The 12070-nt window shown below is 43.4% G+C and overlaps 1 protein-coding gene across 4 annotated transcripts in view; it reads left to right on the top strand.

The window, feature by feature from the left end:
* LOC118662850 (adipocyte plasma membrane associated protein) overlaps positions 1-12070 on the top strand; it is a 37296-nt gene that overhangs the window by 11888 nt on the left and 13338 nt on the right. For 2 of the 4 annotated variants that reach the window (XM_036321804.1, XM_036321802.1), the window contains 3 exons: positions 284-384; positions 720-836; positions 6017-6132. In XM_036321804.1, the coding sequence (XP_036177697.1) occupies positions 757-836; positions 6017-6132 (196 nt within the window). In that variant the 5' untranslated portion in view covers positions 284-384; positions 720-756. The remainder of the gene's footprint in view (positions 1-283; positions 385-719; positions 837-6016; positions 6133-12070) is intronic. The other 2 variants (XM_036321801.1, XM_036321803.1) reach the window with 1 other exon arrangement.

Genomic DNA, 12070 nt, shown 5'->3' with positions numbered 1-12070 from the left:
GAAATTTTAATCACTGTTGGTCATTTGTCCAAAAATGTAGTGCGAGATTCCCAAGGCAACTTTCAGCTCTTCCCAGCGCTTTAGGAGTGCGTCCTTGGACTTGCAATTTTATAGATTCTTTGTAAACAACTGTCAGCATCTGTCAGACTCTTTAGGGTGGAAGAGCTGGGATTACCTTTTCAGTTCTTAAAAACGTGATCAGCAAATGACTGGGGAATTGGTGCTCAGGAATTGTTTTCCTTCTTCTCCTTCATGAATTCGTTTCTGTTTCTTTTATTCACAGAACATGAGAATCTTAGGGACACCGTACTGAGTGTTGCTGCTTTGAATCCATGCACCAGGAAGTAGTGGCTTTTGGGAAACACTTGTCTTCTCTGTAGATGAGTGCGTCTCCCTTCCTTTATGGCAACTCTTTATTCCCGTTACTTTTTGTGTTCATCAATGCTGCGCGTTTTCCTTCTTTACAACTCCTAGAGGATTCAAGATACAGCCTACCTTACTATCTGGAAAATAACTGATAAGAGTGCCTCACACATCGGGGAAAAAAGAAACAGCAAAAGCATGTTTGCCAATCCCGGTAAACAGCACTGAAGTTTCATCACATGCCACTGAAGTCAAGGGCCTCGTGGTGGGGACACTGGGTGAGAGGCTCACCCCTGCTTGAAGGACTTTAAAACCAGCCGAGCTGATTGCCTTTGTACATATTTCATTTCTGGCAGCTCCTTTAGCGGCAGAGTTTTCCGAGTGACCTTTTTGATGCTGGCTGTTTCCTTCACCGTTCCCCTGCTCGGAGCCATGATGCTGCTGGATTCCCCCATAGATCCACAGCCTCTCAGGTGAGCTGCCCCAGCAATTTTTGGGAGGGATTGCTCAGCAAAATATAATAGGCTGGGATGATTCCTAGAGTAACTAAACCAGTCTGATCCGAAAGGTAAGTTATTACGAGAAATAGAAATTTGTGATGTTTTTTTGGCCTCCATTTTATGTTGAATTATGTTTCACAGAATATATGCATGGTATTGTCCATGTTATTGTTTCAAAAATAAAACTGTACAAACCAAAAACAAAAATCAGAAAAACCCCAAATGAGAGAAGCTTAAGTCTTAAACACAGTTAGTCTGAATTCATATGAAGTGGCAAAGACATACACAAACAAAGGTTAAATTTAAGTTACCTTGTGTAAGTTTTATAAATAACTTACTTAAAAAAACAACTTGTAATTAGTCACCTCTTTTTCCTAAGTTCCCTTTCATCTTTGGGGATCTGTGAATAATGCAGTCCATTATAACTTGAAAAAATAGTATACACCTGGGGAATTCCATGAAATGTATTCACATTTTTAATTATAGTAATACTGAGCCAGGCTGCTATTGATGTGATTGATGATGTTGGTGTCAAGGTGGTGTAAGAGGGTTGTGCAGTCTGGTTCAATAAGTTTCTTTTTTTCCCTTGCAACTGCCCAGAGCTTTCTGGAGTTTATTTTAACTGAGCTAGGCCATGTAAGATTTTAAAAACTTCAGAAAGAACCACATCTTACTATAGAGTAAATATAACATTTATAACTATAATGTGTTGGTGTTTTGTAAATAAAACTTAAGGTTTTTGAATTCAGTTCACTAAAAACATATTCAGCACTAGTATGCTAGAGGCGGGTATCAGACACAAAGAGGACACAGTTTTGACCTTAGATTGATATATGTGTAGAAGAGTCAACTTTTCGTTGTTGGATTTAGAATTGGTAAAGGTACATGGTGTTGTGAAAACACCATTAGCTTGTGTAAGATTGAGAAAAGGGGGAGGCTGGGCACTGTAGACCCATAAGTATGTTTGCTCTATAATTCCTGGTGTGCCAGTGTTTCCTTGCACATGCCTTTCCTCCCAAGGGCATGCTGGGAGTTCTTTCTGAGGGGGTTCTAGGACACTTTGAGGGGAGGGGCCTCTTTCTTGCTAACCCCTCTCAACATGTGGAAGGATATGGCTCAGCCCATCCCAAATAGAAACTGACCTGACTTTATTCGGTTGGCAAGGTGAGGAAATGAACTGTGTCCACAGTGGGGATCAAAGTCTGGGCTGGGGAGCTAGTCTGGGAAAGACGAGGAAAGTGGAGAGAGCAGGTAAAGATGGAGTTTCTGAGTTGGAGTGGGAGGGATGGAGCGTAAGTGACTGAAGACCTTTAATCTCAATAAAGGTGAGTTTATGTGTGGAAAGAGTGGTGAAGAAATTCAGAGGACTGGTGGGTATTCATGCCCAGAAACTGAAAGGAAACGTGGCCCAATACGGATGTGAAGTTGTGCAAGTGAGTCCTGCCTGCGGAGTAGATGGGCCTCATGGGGAAGCTGGAGGAACTAATGCCATCGGTGTGGCGGACAGGGTCTCTCCCACAGACTCAGACTTGGGAATGACTTACTCAAAAATTGGAAGCATGGGCCCCAAAGTGCAGAACAAAAGCAGAAGAGTGGCAGAGATTGTAAGAACAGAAATAAACTGAAGTTTGGGGAAAATGCTAATGACAACAGCAAAAAAGCCCATTTTAAACTCTCTTCAGAGCAAAAAGAGCCAGGAAGGGAGAGACCCACTGCCTGAGTGAGGACCGTCATCTCCCAGCCACGGGGGCGCCATGGTCAATGGGATCAGGCCAACTGGCAGGTGGGAGGCCAGCAATAGCAGCGCCTTGGGGAGTCTGCTTTTGTTATTAGATGAAGTGGGGGAGGGGGGGTCCTCTTCCCCACTGGGTGCTGCTGGAGGTGGAGTCCTTATGATACTGCAAGAAAAAGAATTTTCTGAGACTCACGTAGGGGAACAAGTGATTTTTATTTGTGTAGAGTTAAATTCCTGGGTTTCCAAAGTTCCATTTCCCTTAGTCCAGTCATAGAAGATGTGTAGCCGGGGTTTCAGTAAAGGTAGAAACAAAGCCAGTGTCCAGAGTTTACATTCCATGTTGCAGCTGGGTCCAGTAGAGCATTGGGCTGGCTGCAGTCCATTGGTCCATGATGTGTGGGGGCCTCATGGTGTGGGCCACATGGGAGAATGCAGGAGAGTCCCAAAGATCCTAAAAGCGCAAGAGAGCAAATTCCTTGGTTCAGGGGATTAAATATCCCAAATCTTTGATCCCTTGCAGCGGCCACGCCCAGACTGGCCTACCACCTCTGTCTCCAGATGTGATTGACAGCAAGCACCTTCCCCATGTCACCCCAGCTTTATTGGGCACAGGTCTAACTTCCTTGTCCAGTCCCCTGGAGGAGTGTTAAGTTGTAGCTTCCTGGTGAAGCTGTCCAAATAACATGCCTATAAGGGCTGGCTTCCCCCTTTGCTCCTTTCCTGTTATTAATAACTAGGTCAATTCCAACGGCATCACGTTAGGGTGCCAAATGACGTCTGTGTGAGCTTAGACAACAGTTAGAAATCTCTGAGAAATCCGAGGACAGACAGACCAGGGACAAGAAGGGTGGAACCCTTCCAGGGCAGGTTGTTAGGCAGTTGATTTCAGTTCTAGGGAGTTAAGTCGCCTGAAAGGCTGCAGGACTTTGGCAAACACCCGCCATGCAAAACCACTTTCTTTTCCTTTTTGGAAGATTGGAGGCCTATTACAAACACAACAATGTGACATCCTGATTTCCGGAGGATGTTGACCAGTGTCTTTCAGCATACATTTGACACACGGAGTTAGCAGGAGTTAGCGGGAATTAATATGAGTTAACAGGAGTTAATGAGTTAACAGAAGCTCAGTGGCCCTGATCAGAGTCCATGTAGCCTGGCTGGCTGTGAGTGTTGATTTGGGCTTTCTGGGGCCACTCTTCCTTGGTACTTCTGTTGCCTGGCTGCAGGAGTGGGGACCCTCTCTTGCCTATCCTTTGCATTTCCTCACATAAGTGTTCTTCTTGTCTCCTTATTGAGATAATGCTCAGGCTCATTGTGGGCAGGGTCAGTGTGTGATTTACTGATTAGTTTGATTCTGCAAATCTTTCCTGAGGACTTCCTGTGTATAGGGAATTAGGCATGGTCCAAGGACTGGGTGAGAGGGGCTGATGTCAGCTGTACTCTCCTCTACCCCTGGGCTTTATGTGTGTATCAGTATTGTTCAGTCTTCACATATACTGTTGGGAAGTATGACCTTCAAGGTCAGAATTTGAAAGCAGATGTGCCCAATTCTATAGCCCAGGCTTTTTTCACCAAATATGCAGGTTGCAATCCAATTCTTCCTTTGGAACTAAAACTAGTAAACTCAAGAATGTTTTTTTTTAAGCAGGTTGAAAGTCACATTGGGGGGCGGTGGGGCAATTTAATTTGGGGAAGTTGTGCTGTGGCCTGCAGAGGTGCCTCAAAAGGGGTGGCAAAGGTGAAGTACTTTGCCAGCAAGGTAGAGAGCTTGTCCATCATTCCACATCCTCAGCTACCACTTCCCCCTTGGTTCTCCCACTCTGGTGGGCTGGCTAGGAAACTGCCTTGGTGGAGGGCAGGGTGGGGAGGGAATTGGGAGATAACCACCCCTTCCCACACTCCCCACCCTCACTCGTGTAGTGTTCATTGGGAGCCTCCTGTGTGCCAGGTGCTTGGGATACAGCAGTGAAAAACACAGAACAAATCCCTGATCTCATGTGCTCGGGTGGGGATAGACAGACAGTAAACAACAGAAGTGAGAAGCTGAAAAGGGCTAGAGAGGGAGGAGCTGTGCTTTTGGGGGAGGCGTTGAATATTAAATTGGATGGTCAGAGCAGGCCTCACTGAGAAGGTGAGGGTGAAAAGAACAGCCAGTGAGAAGGACTTAGGATGGAAGATGCCTGGTACAGTCCAGAACCAGCAGGGAATGGCTGGTGTGTAGGGGCAGAGTGAACTACTGGGAGAGGAGGAGAGAGAGGTGACAGGCTAGCCAGTGATGGCGAACCTTTTGAGCTCGGTGTGTCAGCATTTTGAAAAACCCTAACTTAACTCTGGTGCCGTGTCACATATAGAAATTTTTTGATATTTACAACCATAGTAAAACAAAGTTTATATTTTTGATATTTATTTTATATATTTAAATGCCATTTAACAAAGAAAAATCAACCAAAAAAATGAGTTCGCATGTCACCTCTGACACACGTGTCATAGGGTCGCCATCACTGGGCTAGATGATGTAGAGCTAAGAGCCACAGCAAGGACTTAGGGTCCAGGTGAGATGGGGCCTTCACAGGGCTTTAAACAGATAAATGCTATTATCTGACTATTGTGCTCACATGTGATGCAGGGTTGAGAATAGACTGTAGGGAACAGGGAGGAAGCAGGGAAGAGAAGATGATGGCCTGTACCAGGGTGGAAGCAATGGACATGGGTGAAGGTGTTCAATGATGTCTGTCTTTTGGAGGTGGCATCAGCATGATTTGCTGGTGGATTGGGAGAAAGCATATTTGCATGTGGGTTGGAAGGATCTGGGAAGAGGGCGGAGTTCCCGAAGCCCAGTCTGAGTGAAGGGTGGGAGGCAGGGCCCAGGGGAGGCTGTCTTCAGAGAAGTCAGGTGGGTCCTAAGAGGGGCTTATATTGGACGATGGGGAGGTGGAGCCAGTTCCTGGACTGCTTCCTCTCGTTTCTTCTGTCTTCTCCATGAAGCAAGGTCATAAACTGTGAGAGGTCGACAGGGCTCCCTCCATCTCCATTGGACTTTAGTGGGAGAGCAACCACTGGGAGTATAAATGCCAGGGTGTGTGAATCAGGGTGTGAGAAGGTCTAACCTGCTGTGAGTTATTGGATCAGTGATGAGAAGTTCAGGTGAGTGGAGGCCCTGGGTGCTCTTAATGGCAGGTGATTGCAAAAGTTCTTGCATTAGCTGTATTTATATTTTTATTTTTATTTAATACTATGGCCTTTTCTAATATCCTAGGACAGTGTTTTTTTTTCTTAACCTTTGTGTTTCTGGCAAATAAGGTTATTATTGGAATGAACCCTCTTTTTCAAATGGAATTATGCATGTCGTAGGTCCTCAGTAAACACTTTATAAATGTATTTTCTGTAGACAGATCCCTATAATTGCACTATTTTGCAGCTTCAAAGAACCCCCTCTCTTGCATGGTGTTCTGCAACCAAATACGAAGTTACGACAGGCGGAAAGACTATTTGAAAATCAACTTGTTGGGCCAGAGTCCATAACAAATATTGGGGGTAAGTAAACCCCTGGAACTGTGGAGTCTGACTGGGTGCCTTTGAGGCTGTCTGTTGCTTAAATGGGGGCTTTGTAGGAGCAGCCGCCCTGGAGGAGCTTTCGACATCGTTAGCTGTGGATGTGGGATGTGCATGTGCAGAGAGCATCTCGGCTCTCTGAGTTGTGGGCCATTTTAGTCCTGGATGATTTGAGTTCATTTCTATGGCATACTTTATTCTACTCAAAGTATATGACCCATTAAAATGGAAGAAAAATGAAAAATGCAGACATTGATGTTTAGTTTATTTATCAAAGTTGGTAGGTGTTTCTTGACAGAACATTGTTTCTTAGCTCGGTTTCTCTTTGTATCAGTTTCTTTTTTGAAAAGAATATGAATGATTCTCAGTATTTCCACCAAACCTAAGAACTAGAATTGGGTCTAGTTCTAATACTTGAGTATTAAGCTTTGGAATCACTCAATGAAAGATAAATACCTCATGATCTCACTCATTTGTGGAATATGAAGAACATTATAAACTGATGAACAAAAATAGATACAGAGGCAAAGAAACATCAAACAGGCTGTCAAAGTACAGTGGGAAGGCAGGGGAGGTTTGGGGGGAGGAGTAAGAGATCAACCGAAGGACTTGTATGCATTCGTATAAGTATAACCAATGGATACAAGACACTGGGGGAGAAGAGGGGTAGTGAAGGTATGTGCCAGGGTGTAAGGGAGGCCAGAGGGAGGTCAATGGAGAAAAAAAGGAGACATATGTACTACTATTTGTAATACTTTAAACAATAAAATAAAATTTAAAAAAAATTAAGGAAAAGGTGCTATACCTAAAATGGTGTGAGGATTTCTGAGCAGCTGAACTAAGCATTCTGCTCCTCATTCCAAAGTCCAATATGTTTTCTGCGGAGTAGTTGTGGACATTGCATTGGGGGTGCTCCTCTGTTTTGTTTTGAAGGCAGGCCAGAGCCGCTTCTCACATGACATTGACTGCTTGTCTTTCCCAGACCTGCTGTTTGATGCAGGAGCCCATGACTGGTGCATTTTTCTCTCTCAGTATATTTTCATTGATTTCAGAGAGGAAGGGAGAAGGAGAGAGAGAAACATCAATGATGAGTGAGAATTGATTGGCTTTATACTTTATACTTTATAAATGTATTTTCTGTAGACAGATCCCTATAATTGCACTATTTTGCAGCTTCAAAGAACCCCCTCTCTTGCATGGTGTTCTGCAACCAAATATTGATTGGCTGCCTCCTGCATGCCCCACACTGGGGATCGAGCCTGCAACCTGGGCATGTGCCCTGACTGGGAATCGCACCATGATCTCCTGATTCATAGGTCGACACTCAACCACTGAGCCATGCTGGCCAGGCAAGACTGGTGTCTTTTTGCAATTGTTTGTTTGACTTGCAAAGTCAAAATTGTTTCAAGAGTGATAGGTACTTCATGATAGAACTTTATATTTCCTCTAAAAAGACATTGTTGTTTATTATTAATACATTTTACAAGTTTTGTGGGTTTTTTAGGGGGAGAAAAATCAAATATTGGAAATCAAATCTGGAACTGGGAGGAGTTAAAGTGATTTTTTAAAAACTTTCAAAGAGAATGCTTTTCTTGCTTTTCCCCTCTTCACTTGGGCTAACATCTCATTGTATTCTGTCACCAGATAAAGGAGCTGGTTATCTTCTTGGTGACATTTCTGGTTAGGTACAGAGGGGCCTATCTAGTTAGCCTCCTGCAGGTGTGAACCCCAGGGAGGCCCCCAGGGACTCGTTGCTGCTGCCTCACTTGGAAGTTATCCTGAGGGATGGCTGGCGTGTTGCTGACATTGGAGGGAGGCGTCAGCCCCAGGAGGTACTTGAGTAATCAATCACCAATTAATGTGTTTTAATTTTAAAACAATATTTATTTTTTAGAGCAGTTTTAGGCTCACAGTAAAATGAAGAGGCAGTACAGAAATATTCCATGTACCCCCTCCCCCCACACATGCACAGCTTCCCCCATTAGCGTTTCATACCAGATGGTATATTTGTTACAGTTAACACATTATCACCCAGAGTTCATAGTTTACATTGGGGTTCACTCTTGGTGTTGGATATTCTGTGGGTTTGGACAAATGTATAATGACATGCATTCATTATTTTAGTATCATACAGAGCAGTTTCACTGTCCTAAGAAATCCTCTGTGCTCTGCCTATTTATCCCTCCCTCCCCTCGACTTGTCCTGGCAACCACTGATCTTTTTACTGCTGTTATAGTTTTTGTCTTCCAGAATTTTATACAGTTGGAATCATACAGCATGCAGCTTTTCAAATTGGCCTCTTTCACTTAGTCATATGCATTTAAGGTTCCTCTATGTCTTTTCATGACTTCATAGCTCTTTCCTTTTTATTCCTGAATAATATTCCATTTCCTAGACATATTACAGTTTATTTATCTGCTCACTGACTGAAGGACATCTTGGTTACTTCCAAGTTTTGGCAATCCTATATAATAAAAGCCTAATATGCCAAGTGTACAGTTGCCTGTTCAACCAATCAAAGCATAATATGCCAATGATATGCTAAGGCCGCTCAACTGCTTGCTATGACGTGCACTGACCACCAGGGGGCAGATGCTCCAACTGGTAGGTTAGCTTGCTGCTGGGGTCTGGCTGATCAGGACTGAGCAAGACGGGCCAGACAAGCCCTGGGGCCCTCCTGCGGTTCCTCCCCGGCTAGCCAACCTCCCATGCCTCTCCCCGCCCCGATCGTGCATGGGTGGGGTCCCTTGGCCTGGCCTGCGCCCTCTCACAATACGGAACCCTTTGGGGGATGTTGGAGAGCCAGGCCCAGGAAACCCACTGGTGCATGAATTTGTGCACCGGGCCTCTAGTCTATATAATAAAGAGCCAGGCTCATAACAACTGAAGGCTCGACCAGACTGGAAGTCTGTGCTGGGTTGCCATGGCGACCCAGCACTGACTGGGCCGCTGTAGGTGCCTGGACCCAGCACTGACTGCCTAGGGGGCTGCAGATCAGGCCCGGAGAGAGGCCTGCAGAGAGAGAGAGGCAGGGTCTGATCCGTAGCCTCTGTGGCAGCCGTTGATCAGAACTTGCCTCTCTCTCTCTCCCCGCCTGACCAACAGCTGCGCCTCCATTTCTCTCCAGGCCTCCACTGGGGCTGCTGATCAGCCTCGCCTTTCTGATCAGGCCCCGTTGATAGGCCCAGAGACACTGACTGGCATAGAAACTGACCAACCAGAACCAAATCTGGGTGAATTGAGGAACCAATGGCTGCCTAGGAAGCGGAGCTTTTGACACTGACTGGCATAGAAACTGACCAATCAGAACCAAATCTGGATGAATGTAAGGAGCCAATGGCTGCCTAGAAGGCAGAGATTTTGACACTGACTGGAATAGAAACTGACCAATCAGAACCAAATCTGGGTCAACTGTGAGGAGCCAATGGCTGCCTAGGAGGCGGAGCTTTTGATGCTGACTGGCATAGAAACTGACCAATCGAAACCAAATTGGCTGGCAGAGGAGGGCAGTTGGGGGCAAGATCAGACCAGCAGGAGAGGGCAGTTAGGGGCCATAAGGCAGGCAGAGGCAGTTAGGGGCGATCAGGCCAGTAGGGGAGAGCAGTTAGGGGCAAGATCAGGCCAGCAGGGGAGGGTAGTTGGCGGCAACCAGGCTGGCAGGGGAGGGAAGTTAGGGGCAATCAGGCAGGCAGACAGAGGCAGTTAGGGGCGATCAGGCAGGCACAGGCATTAGGGGCGATCAGGCAGGCAGGCAAAGAGGTTAGGGGTGATCCCCCGAGGGGTACCCGATTGGAGTGGGTGCCGGCTGGGCTGAGGGAACCCCCCATGCACGAATTTTGTGCACCGGGCCTCTAGTTATTAATAAAGCTGTTATAAATATCTGCATGTAGATGTTTGTGTAGACATGTTTTCAACTCATTTGGGTAAATGCCAAAGATCACAGCTGCTGGATCTTGTGGTAGGAATATATTTCATTTTGTAAGAAACCACCAAACTGTCTTCCAAAGTGGCTGTCTTGAAGTCAAGTAGTGACAGTCCTCGGATGTTCTTCAGTATAGTGTTGGCTATTCTGGATCTTTTGCTTTTCTGTATTTAAACTTTATTATCAGTTTGCAGATATGTATATTAAAAGAACTTGCTGGGATTTCTATTGGAATTACTTTGAATATGTAAATCAAGTTAGGAAGAACTGACATGTTGACAATATTGAATCTCCATTTATGTATTTTTTTTGGTCTTTCGTTAGAGTTTTATAGTTTTTCTCATATAGATCTTCTATATACTTTGTTATATTTAGACCTCTATATTTCCTTCTTTTGTATGCTAATGTAAATGGTATCCTGTTTTTAATTTCAAATTTTACTTATTCACTATATAAGAAAGTGATTGACTTGTATATTATCCTTATATCCTACAACTGTGCTATAACTGCTTATTAGTTCGGGGCGGGGGGTTTGTTGTTGATTCTTTTGGATTTTCTACATAGAGAATTTTGTCATCTGTGAACAAAGACAATTTTATTTTTCCTTCCCAATTAGTATTGATTTTCTTTTCTTTTTATTGTCTTATTGCATGAGCTAAGACTTCTAATACAATATTGTAAATGAAGGTGAGAAGGGACATCCTTGTTTTATTTTTTATCTCAGTGGGAAAGCTTCTAGTTTGACACCATTAAGGATATTTGCTGTAGTTTTTTTTTTGTTGTTTGTTTTTTTTTTAATAGATGCTCTTTATCAAGTTAACGAAGTTCCCCTCTCTTCCTAATTTGCTGAAAGTTTTATCATGAATAGCTGTTGGATTTTGTCAGATGCTTTTTCTGCATCTACTGATATGTGATTTTTCTTTAGCCTGTTAATGTTGTGGGTTACTTAATTGATTTTCAAATGCTGAACTAGCCTCACACACCCTGGATAAGTCCCAGTTGTTTGGTTGTATAATTCTTTTTAATTTTAATTTTATTTTTATTTATTTCAGAGAGGAAGGGAGAGGGAGAAAGGGGTAGAAATATCAATGATGAAAGAGAGTCATTGATGACTGCTTCCTGCACAACCCCTACTGGGTTCGAGCCCGCAACCCAGGCATGTGCCCTTGACTGGAATCGAACCTGGGATTCTTCAGCCAGCAAGCCGACGTTCTATCCACTGAGCCAAACCAGCTAGGGCTGGGTGAATAATTCTTTTTACACATTGTTAGATTAGATTTGCTAATATTTTGTTGAGGGTTTTTGTATCTTTGTTCATGAGAAATACTGGTTTATAGTTTTCTTATAATGACTTTGGTTTGGGTATTAGGGCAATGCTTACTTCAAAGAATGAATTAGGAAGTATTCTCTCTGTTTCTGTCTTCTGGAAGAGATTATAGAGAATTTGTACCATTTCTTCCTTAAATGTTTGGCAGTAGTATTCACTGGTTAACCCATCTTAGTCTGGTGTTTTCAATTTTGGAAGGATAATAATTATTGATTCTTTTCTCTAATAGATATAGGCTTAATCAAATTATCTTATTTCTTCTTGTATGAGTTTTGGCAGAAATGTGTCTGTCAAGGAATTGGTTCATTTTATCTAGATGACCAAATTTTGGGGCATACGGTTGTTCATAGTATTGCTTTATTATCTTTTTAATGTCTTTGGGGTCTGTAGCGATGTTCCCTCTTTCATTTCTGAGATTGATAATTTGCATTTGCTCTTTTTTGTTCTTATTTTGGCTAGAAGATTATCAATATTATTGGTCTTTTTAAAGAACTGGTTTTTAGTTTTGTTGATTTTTCTCTATTGGTTTTCTGTTTTCAATTTCATTGATATCTGCTCTAATTTTTATTGTTTCTTCTGCTTATATTAGATTTAATTTTGTTGGGTTTTTTTTTGGTTTGCTAAGATGGAAGTTTAGATGGTTGATTTTAGATTTCTAATATATGCATTTG

This window comes from Myotis myotis, unplaced genomic scaffold (assembly GCF_014108235.1).
Source record: "Myotis myotis isolate mMyoMyo1 unplaced genomic scaffold, mMyoMyo1.p scaffold_m19_p_9, whole genome shotgun sequence".
Taxonomy (NCBI): Eukaryota; Metazoa; Chordata; class Mammalia; order Chiroptera; family Vespertilionidae; genus Myotis; species Myotis myotis.
Note: the sequence above shows the minus strand (reverse complement) of the source record. Positions and strands in the feature narration are given on the sequence as shown.